The sequence below is a fragment of the Cetorhinus maximus genome, chromosome 8, assembly GCF_964194155.1.
Source record: "Cetorhinus maximus chromosome 8, sCetMax3.hap1.1, whole genome shotgun sequence".
NCBI lineage: Eukaryota > Metazoa > Chordata > Chondrichthyes > Lamniformes > Cetorhinidae > Cetorhinus > Cetorhinus maximus.
The window spans coordinates 19022211-19038030 of record NC_135886.1 but is presented as its reverse complement, the minus strand read 5'-3'; the positions used below and the strand labels follow the sequence as shown (position 1 = coordinate 19038030).

The window sequence follows — 15820 nt, the reverse complement described above, 5'->3', positions numbered from 1 at the left end:
CGCAAAGCGGTCACCCAGTCTGCGTTTGGTCTCTCCAATGTAGAGGAGACCGCATTGAGAAATTATGTATTAGTTTTAGCTGAGCAGATTTTCAGCTCATTAAGTGCATGGTTAGCAGCTTAATAAGCGAGTGTCATGTTATTATTATTGCATATGTATTCTGACAGTCTGCTTCTATACATCAAAAAATTTAGAAGTTTCAATGCAGTAAGAGACCATTCTACCCAAGCAGTCAGTGCCCGCATTTATCCTCAATGGGTGAAAATTATTTCTAATCGTATTTCTTCACCTGTTTCCTTATCCCTTTACCTTCATCCACTTCCTCAATCTAATCTTGAACATTGACATGAATTCTGCTCCCACCACTAACCCTGCAAGTGAATTCCACATCCTTATGACTGTCTATGTAAAGAAACCTCTCCTGCCCTCTGTTCGAAATCTCTTGCATTTAATCCTGTTCCCTTAATCTTAAACCCTGAACCACTGGAAACAGTCTGCGTCCATCAAACCTATTTCATTTAGGGTCGCCAATTCTTCTAGGGCGCATTTCTAGAGGTTTGGTCACATGACATCTGATCACATGACATTTCCTTACAGTTTAAAAATGTTATTATGCTTATCTAATGATGATCAAGTCCCCTGTAATTAACTTTGCCCACAGTTTTGAGACCTAGGGAGGGTGTCCATGTGTAGGTAAGAAAACAGCTCGGGTGTGAACCACAGGCACAAAACTTCCACTTTACCCCCCCAGGTTGCTCAAGATTCACTCTGCATTCCTGAAAGCTTGCAGACAAACCAAGAGGTTTGGCAACCCTAATGTTCCCCCCAGCTCTCCCAAAAACACACTTGTTCCTAGCAAAGAAATAGTCCCCAATCAAGGATTATGGTTCAATCTCTCAAACTTCTGATGCACGGCTCTCCATAAGACTGGTGCCCCATGTTAGAAGGAGCACCAACAACTTCTCCACAATTAGGCCACGTTTAACTAAACTGAGAATTTTTTAAAATTCATTTTATGGGGTTGTGGGCGTCACTGGCTAGGTCAGCATTTATTCCCGATCCTTAATTGTCCTTGAGGAGGTGGTGGTGAACTGCCTTCTTGAACCACTGCAGTCTATGTGGTGTAGGTCCACCCACAGTGCTATTAGGGAGGGAGTTCCAAGATTTTGACCCAGTGACAGTGTAGGAACAGCAATATCACTCACCTTGGGGAAGAGCAGCAGGAGAGGCAGACCTGTGGGAGCAGGGAGTGAATAAATATAGCCCGGGGAGCGCAGCCTACATCATTCAGCTTCAGGAAGAGCAGTCGGAGAGGCAGATCTGTGGGAGCGGGGAGAGGATAAATACAGCCCGGGGAGCACAGCCTACATCACTCAGCTTCAGGAAGAGCAGTCGGAGGGGTGGACCTGCGGGAGCGGGGAGTGAATAAATACAGCCTGGGGAGCGCAGCCTACGTCACTCAGCTTCAGGAAGAGCAGTCGGAGAGGCAGACCTGTGGGAGCGGGGAGAGGATAAATACAGCCCGGGGAGCGCAGCCTACATCACTCAGCTTCAGGAAGAGCAGTCGGAGGGGTGGACCTGCGGGAGCGGGGAGAGGATAAATACAGCCCGGGGAGCACAGCCTACATCACTCAGCTTCAGGAAGAGCAGTCGGAGGGGTGGACCTGCGGGAGCGGGGAGAGGATAAATACAGCCCGGGGAGCACAGCCTACATCACTCAGCTTCAGGAAGAGCAGTCGGAGGCGTGCACCTGTCAGCTGTTCGGAACTGGCCCGCGCTGAGCTCGAAAGGACAGTGAAAAAAACATGACATCACAGGAAAGAAGCAATTTGATTGGTTGGAGAGGAAGCTAGCTGTTGGGTGGGTATCTAGTAACTGTTTAAGGTTTATTCTATTCATAATGCTTATTAAGTAGGGCCAATAAAATAACTTTCTACTTGGACAAAGCAGCGGGGGCTCAGTGAGGGGACAAAGCAGCGGGGGCTCAGTGAGGGGACAAAGCAGTGGGGGCTCGGGGTGGGGGGGACAAAGCAGCGGGGGCTCAGTGAGGGGACAAAGCAGAGGGGGCTCGGTGGGGGGGACAAAGCAGCGGGGGCTCGGGTGGGGGGGGGACAAAGCAGTGGGGGCTCGGGGTGGGGGGGACAAAGCAGCGGGGGCTCGGGGGGGGGAACAAAGCAGCGGGGGCTCGGGGGGGGGGACAAAGCAGCGGGGGCTCGGGGGGGGGGAACAAAGCAGCGGGAGCTCAGTGGGGGGAACAAAGCAGCGGGGGCTCGGGGGGGGGGACGACAAAGCAGCGGGGGCTCGGGGGGACAAAGCAGCGGGGGCTCGGGGGGGGGAACAAAGCAGCGGGGGCTCGGGGGCGGGGGGGGGACAAAGCAGCGGAGGTGGAGAGACAGTCAAGAGATTGAAAACAGCGCGGTTACAGAAGTGTCAGTTTCCAAACAAGCACAGGGAAAGTAAGAATTTATAGGCACAGGAGAGGGAGCTGATTTGTGAGTATGGGTGAAGAATTTCTACTTTCTACTAATTGCCAGTTTATAATTAATTGTACAAGAGTGAGGTAAAAGTAAGTAAGGTTTAAGTAAAGAAGTGATTTAAAAGTTTAAGGTTAAGGCATGGCAGGACAGCTCAGCCAAGTGTCATTCCCATCCTGTGGCGTGTGGGGAGTCGTGGACACTTCTCGTGACCCAGAGGAGCCCATGTGCAGGAAGTGTCACCGGCTGCACAAGCCTGAGCTCCACGTTTCAGAGTTTGAGCAGCGGCTGGAGACACTGCATCCATGAGGCAGAGAACGACGTGGATAGCACGTTCAGAGAGGTGGTCACACCGCAAGTTAGGGACAAGAAGGCAGATAGGGAATGGGTGACCACCAGGCAGACCAAGAGAAACAGGCAGGTAGTGCAGGAGTCCCCTGGGGTCCCGCTCACTGCCCGGTTTTCCATTCTGGATAACGGTCAGAGCGATGGATCCTTGGAGGAGTTCAGCAAGAGCCAAGCTCATGGTGCCACATGTGGCCCAACTGTACAGGAGGGGAGGAAGAAGAGCTGAAGGGCGGTACTGATAGGGGATTCTTTAGTTAAGGGAGCAGCTAGGCTTTCTGCAGCTGTCAACCTCACTCCAGGGTGGTTTGTTGCCTTCCTGCTGCTACTGTCAAGGATGTTACAGAACAGCTGCAGGACATTCTTGTGGAGGAGGGCGAACAGACCAGAGGTCGTGGTCCACATTGGTACTAACGACATAGGTGGGAAGGGGGATGTGGTCCTGCAATCGGAATTTAGGGATCTAGGTAGAAAATTAGCAAGCAGGACCTTTAAAGCAGTAATCTCCAGATCACTCGCAGTTCCACGCGCAAGTGAGTACCGAAATAGGAAGATAAGGCAGATGAATGCATAGTTGGAAAGATGGTGCAGGAGGGAGGGCTTTATATCCCTGGGACTGGCTCTGGCAGGGGCTTGGCAACTGTACAAGCCGGAATTGGTTGCATCTGAACAGAGCCGGGACTGAGTTCCTTGTGGGTTGTTTTGCCAGTGTTGTTGGGGAGGATTTAAACTAACTCAGCAGGGGTGTGGGAACCAGGAGAGAATATTAGAAAATAATACCAGGGTGCATGAAATGCTGGGAGAGGCAGATAGCACTAAAAGAGAATAGTAAGTTAATAGATGGAGTCGGAGTAAGTGGCAAATAATGAAGTCTAAATCAGGGTTACATTGCATGTATGTGAATGCATGGAGTATAGTTAATATAATTGGGGAGTTACAGGCACAGATTGCCATGTGGGATTATGATGTTGTGGCAATAACGGAGACCTGGTTTAAGGAAGGGCAGATCTGGGTGTTAAATGTTCCTGGTTACAAGGTGTTCAGGAAAGATAGGAAAGGGAAAAAAGGAGGAGTGGTGGCGTTTTGGTTAAGGAGAGTGTTGCAGTACTGGAGAAAGAGGATGTGTCAGAGGATTCAAGGGCAGAATCCATTTGGCTAAAGCTAAGGAATAGGGAGGGTGCAATTACATTACTCAGTGTAATATACAGACTACCAGCTAGTGGGAAGGATATAGAGGATCAAATATGCAAGGAAATTACAGAGAGGTGTAAACATCAGAGAGTAGTTATAATGGGGGACTTTAATTACCCGTATATAGACTGGGATAGTGGTATTGTAAGGGGCAGTGAGAGACATGCATTCCTAGATTGTGTTCAGGAGAAGTTCCTACACCAATATGTGTCCAATCCAAAAGAAAGAAAGCACTGCTAGACTTAGTTCTTGGGAATGAGGTGGGCCAAGTAGACAGTGGGGGAAATTTAGGGGACAGTGATCATTGTATCATAAGGTTTAGGATAATGGTGGAAAATGACATTGGTCGATCCAGAGCAAGAATAATCACCTGGCAGAGACCGGACTTCAATGGGGCAAGAACGGAGCTGGGCCGGATAGGCTGGAACCAACGGTTGGCGGGAAAAACAGTAGCTGAACAATGGGCTACCTTCAAAAAGGAGGTGGTTTGCACACAGTCAAGGTATGTTCCCTCAAAAGGGAAGGGTAGGACAAACAAATCCAGAGCTCCCTGTCTGACAAAGGAGATAGAAATTAAGTTAAAGAAGAAAAAGTGTGCTTACGACGGGTGTCAGGTAGCAAATACAATTGAGAACCAAGCTGAATACAGAAGGTTAAGAAGGGATGTGAAAAAGCAAATACGAGAAGCAAAGAGGGGTTATGAAAAAAGACCGGCAACCACCAAAGGAAATCCCAAAGTATTCTTTAAGCACATCAATAGTAAAAGGGTGGTAAAAGGAGGGGTAGGGCCAATTAGGGACCAAAAAGACAAGAGGCATGGCTGAGGTGTTAAATGAACACTTTGCATCTGTCTTTACCTACGAGGCAGATGCTGCCCAGGCCATGGTGACAGAGGAGGAAACTCAGTCACTAGAAGGGTTTAAAAAAAATAAGGAGGAGGTATTGGATAAGCTGTTGGTACTTAAAGTTGATAAGGCACCAAGGCCGGTTGAGATGCATCCAAGAATATTGAAAGAAGTGAGAGTGGAAATTGCAGAGGCACTGGCAATAATCTTTCATTGTTCCCTGGGTGCGGGGGAGGATTGGAGAATTGCAAGCAATACGGCATTGTTCAAAAAAGCTTGTAAAGATCTGCCCAGCAATTACAGACCAGTCAGTTTAAGTTCAGTGGTGGGGAAACTTCTAGACACAATTATTCGGGACAGAATTAATAGTCACATGGATAAATGTGGATTAATTCAGAAGAGTCAGCATGGATTTATTAAAGAAAACTCGTGTCTAACTAACTTGCTGAAGTTTTTTGAAGAGGTAACAGGGATGGTTGATGAGGACATGGCCGTTGATGTGGTGTATATGTACTTCCAAAAGGCATATCATTACCTCTCAGCTTTTACATTCCATACTTCGTTGAGTTTTTTTTTTGTAAACAGCCTGGTCAACCTGAGGTGCTGCCTTTAATGTCCTATGAATACGTATTCCCAATTCATACAGTGAAAGATCTTTCCCCTGGCTAGGAAATCCTGAACACAGGGGCACAGTCTCAGCGTAAGAGGCAGGTCACTTAAGACTGAGATGAGGAGAAGCTTCTTCATTCAAAGGGTTGTGAATCTTTGGAATTCTCTACATATCAGTCCTAAATGGTCTACCTCTTATTGCGGATGCTCCATCAACCTCGGCAGGTGGGGGGGAGGGGGTGTGGCAGACAAACTCCTACTTCCCATTTATCCCTGCTACCCTTTTTTTTAAAGTCAGTTTGCTATCCTGTCTCAAATTGCACACCCTCCTGTAGTAACCCCGTGTGGTACCCCATCACAGATTTCCCTAAAGTCCATGTATACCACAAACACATTTCGCCCAACTACCACATCAGTGTCCTCTTCAAATAGTTCCTTATAGCACAATCATCTTTTTTTGAAAACTATGCTGGCTACTCATAACTATTCTTTCTATATTCAAATACATGGTCATTTCAACCTTAATGAAAGGCTTTAAAATTTTCCCCACCACAGATGTTAAGCTAACTGGCCTGTATTTACCCAGAAAATTTCTTAACCGGTAAGAGATTGGGAATGATGATGTTCAAAGGGACCTGGGGTGTCCTTGTTCGTAAGTCACTGAAGGCTAACATGCAGGTACAGCAAGCAATAAGGAACGCAAATGGTATGTTGGCCTTTATTGCAAGAGGATTTGAGTATAGGAGTAAAGAAGTCTTGCTGCAATTGCATGGAGCCTTGGTGAGTCTGGAGTATTGATTACAGTTTTGGTCTGCTTACCTAAGGAAGGATGTACTTGCTATAGAGGGAGTGCAGCAGAGGTTCACCAGACTGAGTCCTGTGATGGTGGGATTGTCCTATGAGGAGAGACTGAGGAGACTGGGCCTATATTCTCTAGAGTTTAGAAGAGCGAGAGGTGATCTCATTGAAGCTCATTGATAGAAAATTCTTACAGGGTTCGATAGGGTAGTTGCAGGGAGTATGTTTCCCCTGGCAGGTATGGGTCGAGAACCAGGGGACACAGTCTCAGAATAAGGGGTAGGCCATTTAGGACTGATATGAGGAGGAATTTCTTCACTCAGAGGGTGGTGAAGCTTTGGAATTCTCTACCCCAGAGGGCTGTTGAGGCTCAGTCATTGAGTATATTCAAGCCTGAGATCGACAGATTTCTAAATATTAAAAATATCAAGGGATATGGGGATAGTGCGAGAAAATAGCCTTGAGTTAGATCAGCCATGATCTAGTTGAAAGGTAGAGCAGGCTCGAGAGTCCAATGGCCTACTCCTGCTCCTATTTCCTATGGTCCTAGAATTTCTGGCTCCCTTTTTAAAAATAGGCACTTTGTTGGTGACTCCAGTCAGCTAATATCTACATTCAATTGTGTCCTAAAATATAGAATATTTTACAATTTGCAATTATCCCCTCTCATCTCCCTCAGATCTTTGGATGTATCCTGGCAGGCCCCATCATCCTTCAGTTTAAGTACCCTATCTAAAATTTTCCTTTTCTCCATCATAGCAGCACTCATCTCACTCCTAACTACTAAGATTCACCTCCTCTCTAAGATTCTTCTCCATAGCAAAGACCAATGCAAACTACTTCTTCAATATCTGCATCACTTATTGATTATCTATGAGGACTTCTCCTCTCAGGGGTGCTACCTCACTTTCAACTGATAGAAAATACTTCACTGTAACATTTAATGACGTTTGACATTTTTCTTATATTCTTTCAGCTTTCCTTATTGAACACTCCGATCTTTCTTATTTTCTCAAATTCTTCAGATTTTTCATGACGACTCATACTCTTTAAGCCATCTTCAATCTTAATTAATTTCTAACCTTTGTTCATCAATAGTATCCTAAAACTATATTAACTATATTTTTAAAAATTGAACATATTTAGTTTGCAATTTTGCAGTTTTTAAAAATCTCCCACCGTTGCTGTAGTGTACTGTGTACCAATTTAGCCTTCCACCTCATCTCAGTTAGGCTGCTCATCTTCCAAACATCTTCCCTAATCAGTCAGGTGCGCTAATTTTTGTATTAATATTTTCCATTTCCAGTTGGGTCTTAAGCTTTATCATATTGTGGTCATGACAGTCAAAGTTCTACCCTACATTTCACTTTTCAATCTGATTTATTTCATTGCTCAAGTTAGACCTAGCCTTTGCCCATGTAGATTGACGAGCACGTAGCTTGAGGGAGTCATCCTGAACACATTTTAGAAGCTCCAATACCCCTTCACAATTTCCTCCCTAAAGTCTTCCAGAACAATTTTGTTATTCCTGTTTATCTCTCTAATCTGACTGAAGGTTTCCCCTTCCATTTCCTTCACACATAATGGAGGACTGCAATACATTTCTATTAATGTAACAAGCACTTTGCATCTTTGACCTCTAATTGTATTGGCTCTGTACTCCTTCCTTCTCTACATCAACTCTATGTCATTCCCTCTTTCAAAAATGTTGCCACTTTGCCTACTTTCTTACCTTTTTCATCCCCCCTAAGTATGTTGTATCCCCATTTCTCTATTTTCTATTCTTTGCCCAGTTTTCTGCCAGGTTTTTGTTAATGCTATGAAGCCTACATCTTCCTGTAAAATAATTGCTTCAACTTCTCCCACTTTATATACAGTGATCTGTGCATTGCAATACATGCATTTTTATCATTGTTTGCTTTGCATTTTTTATCCCCATTTGAAGCTCCCTTCTTTAGTACCTATGCTTGGCTGGTTTTACTTCCCCAGCAGTTCTCCTTCTTAGTTTAAACCTCTTGCCACCTCCTTTAGTTGTGCATTATTTGCAACGCATCAGACCTCAGAGGAAGTGTACTGAGTGAAGTTGTGAGAAACTTCACAGAGATGAAGGGAGTAAAGTTTAGCTCTCACTTAATGGGCTTCCAGGGGTTCAAAATGACACCTCCAACATACGAACAATACCAGCAGTGGAGACTTTGCACCAATATCACCTTCGCAAGCCCAATCAGCAATTCAGGCAGGTACCAAAACTTGGGCAATGTGTTCTGCATTCTGGTATCTTAAGCTCTTACCTGTATCTAGCCCTGTATTGGGTTTGAGCTGAACAAGAGCAAAAGGCACGAGTTGGTGCATTAAAAGAAAAAAAAGACATTAATGTTGTTGCTCTGGTGGGAACCTTTCATAAACTTTCGTTAAAAATTTATTTGCCACATCATGATTCTACATCGCGTTCCACCCGATTGTGACACGACTGAATGACTAACTGCAGCAAAACTTTCGAAACTTCATTCTAAGAGGTTATGTTGCAAAAGAGTTTCACTGCAAATGGCCAAAAGGTTATATCTAGTAAAGTCAGTCATAGCAACTTACCCACATAATATGGAGTATAGCAAGGGGTGGCTAATGAATTGTAGCTGGTGGTTTCTTTGGCAAAGCCAAAATCTGTTAGTTTCAGAATAGCATTGGGTCTTTTGGTGGTGTACAACAAATTTTCTGGCTGCAGAAGAAATACAAAAGCTTTTAATCTTCCTTTCAAGAGAAACACTGCAAAAACAACCTGTTAATCTTTAAACTCCAAAGTTCAGAGTTACTGCATTTAACGTAGTTTAACTGAATGTTTAATGAAACTGATTACAGTTTTCACAGAAAGAATTTTGCATGACTTTTGGGTCTATTCATAAACTTGGGAGAAATAAACATTGCGTAACACGAAGATGACGGTATTTGGATGGTATAAAAAGAAAATCACTTACACTTGTGGCAAGGTGAATGGCCAGAGAAGTCAGCAAAGCTGTCTAACATCACCCCACCTCCAGAGGATTTTGTTAACAATGACTTTCAAAATCATTCAAAAGAACTATACCAATGTGATTCGAATGGAGCAGAGCAGCTACAGGAGCTAACCACTGAACAGTTGTCTTGCTTTATCCAATCTGATACTAACGGTCCAAGAAGAAAAATCCTAATCCCATGTACATCCCAACCGTGGGAATCAAAAACTTGTTGCCGAATAAAACAAGTTTTTTTTTTGGAAAATGTTCATCAAGTTGAGGGGCTGCTAGTCCTGGAGAATGGGCTTCTTCCCACTTCAGCTCAGTGTCAACATCAAGCACTTCCAGGTAAAGTACTTCACAGCCAGTTGCACAGAAAAGCTCCGTCAACTCTACCCCAAGAAAGTGCCTCACCCCCAAGCTGCAGATGGTTCGTGAATGACACTTCGCCATTTTCTATGCCTGCCATCCTGTGGCCTGAGTGAGTTAGTGCCAACCCTGATTTGTACTATAGACTATATACGCACTAGAAACATGACCACGATTGGATGTCATATAGGATTCAAACCATTGGTTTCGAACCAAGATCTCAAGAGGTAAAAGGCCAAGTCCTATCCACTCCACTACCCAGAGCTCATCATTTTTTTTTCAAAAAAAAACCCTTTTCTTTTCATCATGTGAACTACAGATAAGTCCTTACTTTCAACCTCCAGAGGCCCAATACAAAAAGCTCTTTTCAGCCTTTCATCCATCCTGAAGCCCTTCATAAGATGTCTATTATGTCAACCATATATTGTTTAACCTATGGTAAAACTTGTAAATTTCCTTGTTGCTTGATCAAAATTCTATTACTGTGTCAGAAGTATGAAAGACTGCCTATCTACTGGGACCTTTAACATTCTTCAAATGTAGACATCCCAACTCACTCACTACATTCACACTCTGCCTCAAACCAGTGACAATGCCAACATCTCAAATAAGGAGAGCAATTAAAGAGGCATCAGTGACAGATTTTTTTTCCCCGATTTGCCACATTCCTGGCAAATTCAAGGAGATTGTCCTCTGCTTATTCAATTTCATCAAGTAGGCAACATACTTCCAAAAATAGGGTACATTTGGGCTGAACTGCAGGCAAATTTAGATATTGATAGAATTACTTGTGCTGAAACTGGATATTAATAGAAAGAAATGTTTCGCAATTACTGGCTTCCTGCAAATCTGCTCGGAAAACAAGGACAATTTGTACTTGAAATCAGACATAGAAACGAAAAGAACAAGATTTCTTCATTCCAGTGGGTTTTCATTATTATTCAATGCTATAATATCAGTCAAAGTGTGAAAGCATGAAAGAAAACAATTTTCTTTTTAAGATTAACACCAGATGACTGTCTAAACAATTAGACTTATCTACTCAGAATGATAAATTTGCACTTGTAGTCAGAAGAAGAACATAAAGGTAAAAGGTTACAATGTTATTGCAGGATTTTAAAATAATTTTTCTGGAATTAACAGAGAATGCAATTAAACAAAACTTATGCTAAAATGATTTTGAGATTTGACACACATCTATAACGTGCCAAGAGCTGATTTTTAAAGAGATACAACCAGCCAGGACACACAGGCAATTGTACATGGGCTTTTGATTCTGCAGCTGCAATAGGGAACGGTCAAGTTTGTGGTTTGTTGGCCTGTAGAGACAGATGGTTCACCATATCCAAGTGGTTGCTCAGACTGCTCTTCACCCATACACTTATGCAATATAAACGTCTGCTTACCTTCACATCCCGATGTGCAATGTTCACTGAATGTAGGTGCTGTACTGCTTCTCCAATGCTTTTCATTATTTCGGAGCCCTCTGCAGAAGATGTAGAAACACAGTGCTCTTTTTAATCTGGTCTTTGTAGTTCCCTGTGTAACTTTTGCTAAGAGGATAGGAAGGTGAGCTGGATTTTGAAGACTTGCAATTCCACTTCAATACCTGCTGACAGTGGATGCTCTTTTGCCATTTAGAACCAGCTTGTTATCCATCCCGCAAGCTCCAGTTTCAAACCCCAGAAATGGCAACAAAACAATGCTACAGGAAAGCAGCTTATAAAGCGGCCATGAGGATCACAGTGACTGTCCATAGCTCAATTTCCAATGGACCTTCCTTAAAACCCACTGCTTTGGTCAACCTTTTGGTTATCCTTCCTAATATCACTTTGATATCCTTATGTGAAGTGCCGTTGAACAGTTTCTTGTTAAAGGTATTAGGTAATTGCAAGTATTTCCTCTTGTGAGATCATCTAGAACTAGTGGGCACTGTTTAAAAATAAGGTGTTGCCCATTTAAGACAGAAATGAGGAAAGATTTCTTCTCTCAGGGGGTTGAGGCACTTTGGAATTCTCTGTCTCAAAAGGTGGTTGAGGCAGAGCGTGAACATATTTAAGGCAGATGTAGGCAGGTTCTTGATAAGCAAGGGGGTGAAAGGTTATTGGAGGTAGGCAGGAATGTGAAGTTGAGGTTAAAATCAGATCAGCCACGATCTTATTGAATGGCGGAGCAGGCTTGAGGGGCCGAGTGGCCTACTCCTGCTCCTAATTCACATGTTCATATGTATTTTATGGATGGATATTATATGCAAAATTATCACAATTCATAGCCTTTACTGTATGTTTAGAGATGGAATGAACAATAAAGGCTATTGGAAACATAGAAAATGCACCTCCCAAACTTATGGCCTCTACCACCTAGAAGAACAAGGGCAACAGACGCATGAGAACACCACCGCCTGCAAGTTCCTCTGTGAATAACACACCATCCTGACTTGGAACTACGTTGCCATTCCTTCATTGTCACTGGGTCAAAATCACGGACCTCCCTATCTAACAGCACTGTGGGTGTACCTATACCATGGGCTGCAGCAATCCAAGAGGGCAATTCACCACCACCTTAAGGGCAATTTTGGACAGGCAATAAATGCTGGCCTTGCTAGACACATCCCCTAAGCCCCTTAAAAAAGACATTGAAAATTTATGGCACAGAAGGAGGCCATTCTCCCAGTTTGAATTGATGTTGTGCTGAATACGTAGAAGTTCCCTGGGTAAAAAGAAATGCACCAAAAGTAAAAATAAAGAATGGCAAGAGTTAAGGGTCAGTTCTGCCTCATTAGAGGTTGAGACTAATTTTACCCCAATGGGGAGCTGGCATGGACTCAAAGGACCGAATGGCCTCCTTCTGTGTCACAAAGGACTCTATATTACTGCAGAATCACTAGCCACCAGGAATTATCCAGCAAGATATTCAATGAATCTGTTAAAAAAAGATTGGATAGAGTTTCGATTTACCTCTTTCTGTGAATGCCTGATCCCCTCGGTCCTGGATTCTGCTGAACAGCTCACCTCCTTCCATACTGCAAAAATATAAAGGCATGTTTACAAGGTTAACAATGACAATGGAAATTTAATTGATGGGTAGAAATAAAACTTATACAATGTTAGTAGTGACCATGTCCACACAAAATTCCTCTGTCCGCTATCTAAAAAATGTATTAACCAATTTAAAATTTTAAAAATTAAATTAGCAAAGGAATTTGATATAAACACATGTTCAGTAAGAAGTGCATAGTGTGATTTCAACCCCAGTAGGATAGTGGCAGGACGTTAAGACCCTAAAGGTCTGGGTAAGTCCTCAGTTCAATTTTCTCTCCTGTTCAGGAGGGCTCCCAATTTATTAAAGGACGTCATCATTAGTCATCTGCCTGGGATTTACTGGTAGAAGGCAGCCAGATTTTGTGGTAACAAGGCATTGAGCAGCATCTGCCATTATTAAGCTTGCTTTTGCACGTTCACATTTTTAAACTTTGCAAATGGCGAGTAGCTGGAAGTTTGAGCTGAAAACAGCACAGCAAGGCCAACGCAGCATCAGGGGCCCCAAGTAAAAATGGCAAACAAATGTGTAATCCTTAATCAGCCCGCAGATTGAAGGGTTGTGAAATAAACAGCATGGGGCTGAGAAGGAAGTGTAAATCAGGCTGGATGAATTTAGTATCAGAAAGAGAGAGGGAATGAAAAATTAGATTGAGAGAGATAGATAAGTTAGAACTGAAAAGTAATAAAAACGTTAAATTTAAAGGCATACAGTTCAAAAATTTCCAACAAGTGCGAAAACCTGAAGAAATGAGACTCCGCACTTCTAATAATTCATTTTCAGTGCCAATGAGGTGGATTGGCAATAATTAATACTTATCACATCTTTAAAGGGTACTTACACTTGAAATACCAAACACTTCATATTTAAGAACACATCTGCCATGCAAATACAATTTTACACTGTTCAATGTATTGCAATGGTGAATCCAACAATAAGATGCCATTTTGACAAAGCTAACAGTGCAGCAGCGTGGTCCCAGCAACAACTTCCGGACGTTCACATTTAACCACACATCTGCCCCTTGCCTGAAGTTGCTGAACAATTTGCACATACATAACATAAGCACCATTAATCTCACCATTATTTCGGAAGCACATTATAGTCCTATAGAATCTATTATCAGTCAAAGATGCATTAAAGTGCAAATTTAAAATCTACTTCAATTGTTGCTGTATTTCCTTTCAAAAATGGTCAAAATCACATACGCTTATCTTGAAAAAAATGTATTTCATTAGTCAGATATATAGATTCTCAGTGGGTACAATAATAATCAAACCTGGCCCTCAGGACTGAAGCAATGGGCCTGAACTGCTGCAGAGCGGCAGAGTCGGATTGCCACTCCGCTCCTAGTTTCTTCCTTGGAAACCCAGCCACCCCTTTCTCACCCAGCCTTCCAGCCTAGCCAGGGTGAGAACTGTGTAGTGCAGCACGCTCCTGAGGCCTTCAGTCAAGGACTGTAGAGTTGGAGAAAAGGGAACCACGCCCCCATTTTTTAAAAAAAGCAGCAGTAGCTGCCGTAAAGCAGGGAAGTTTAAAGGTCCAGCCACTTTCAGAAGCCAGGGATAAGGCAGGTTTGTAAGGTAAGAGGGCAGGGGTGGGCAATAAGTGCTGGCCCTGCCAGCGAAGCCCACATCCCGAGAATGAATTTTTAAAAATAGCTAATATTGGTCTTGAGGTAACCGTAGGAAAATGTGATCACTAATTTCCTTCCACTTCTTCACTTGCTTCCGATTTTAAAATTTTCGCTCTTTTCTTCCAAATCCCTCCTTGCCCCTCCCCATCACTGCAATTACTTCTAGTGCTACAACCTCCTGAGAGGTGTGCTCTTCTCCAATTCTAGCCTCTTTAGCATCCCTGATTTAATTGCTCCACCACCGGTGGCTGTTTCTTCAGCTGCCTCAGCACCAAGTTCAGGGATTTCCCCCTTAAACTGATCTGCCAACTCTCCGCCTTTAAGACGGCCCTTAAAACCTACTCTTTGCCCAAGCTTTTGGCTATCTGTCCTAATATTGCTTTATGTGGCTTGGTGTCAATTTTTGCTTTAGAACCTTCCTGTGAAGCGCCTTGGGACGTACTAACACATTAAAGATGCTACAGAATGCAAGTTGTTGAAGGTGTTGCTGTGAAACATCACCATGCCCACAGTATATCTCTCAACCATCCTCAGATCTGCAAAACCATTCTGAAAGCTCATGGGCTCAAACTTGGAATCCTATATTCTATTGGCAGAGTGTAGTAGACTGCACCGCCAGGACAATGTGGCTTCAAAACTGGTCAACGCAATGTTTGCAAGCATTTGTAAGCTGCAATTCTGCTGCTGTAAAAATATCATTTCAATCAAAATTAGCTAAACACATTAAATCTTTGAGATGCTGTGCGTTGCTCTATATTAGTTGATACCAGGAAACACGAGACGCTACAACTTCAACCATCACTGTCATGGGTTGAGATCTAACAGACTGATTGGGTTGATTAGCAGCATGTCAGCAGAAAACCACACAAAGCAGCAGAGCATTGAACAGCAGAATGTGTGGCAGAAAGCATGCTTCAACCAACCCAAAATCAGCTAAATCATCATCGGGTGCAAACTGTGCACTTTTTGATCTCTGGGGGGCTCAAAGGGTTAAGTCTTGTTTACAATGGCTAATTTGCAGGATGCCAATCCCACTTGTTAAATAGAAAGCACTGGGTGCAGTTATTGGATTGCTATTGTAACATGTACCTCCTTTCACACCTCCAGCGTTGCAGCAAGTGCGTGTGGGTGATGTGGTTTTCCTCGCCGTACATTTCAGCAGAGTCATCCAGCACCTGATTGGCAGCTATATTTTTCCCACCTCCGTTCATTCCTCACGTGCCATTGCCCGGCCAAGTAAGAGTCACGTTTATTGACAAACAGTGGGATACTATAAACCGTGACAATGATAACAAAAACATTGGGCAATGCTGCTCTGTTATGGAGGAGTAAGTTGTGCCTATGACGCAGTGTGACACACTTCTTTCATTCGCAGCTGAAGTACCGGAAAGAAACTTCATTCCCACCACCAACCCCCCTGCAACAACCCCTCCCTACCCCCCCACCCAAAATGCAGAAGCTACAAACCTACACTTATTTTATTAACCCTTTGGTTCCTGTAACAAAATAAGCTCACATTAGAAA

At 43.4% G+C, this 15820-nt stretch overlaps 1 protein-coding gene across 1 annotated transcript in view; it reads right to left on the bottom strand.

The window, feature by feature from the left end:
- The window catches only part of LOC144683484 (MAP kinase-activated protein kinase 2), a 221262-nt gene that overhangs the window by 25655 nt on the left and 179787 nt on the right, over positions 1-15820 (bottom strand). The window contains exons 3-5 of the mRNA XM_078546541.1: positions 12579-12643; positions 11028-11107; positions 8852-8978 (exon numbers count right to left, since the gene is read on the bottom strand). Coding sequence (XP_078402667.1) covers positions 8852-8978; positions 11028-11107; positions 12579-12643 — 272 coding nt within the window. The remainder of the gene's footprint in view (positions 1-8851; positions 8979-11027; positions 11108-12578; positions 12644-15820) is intronic.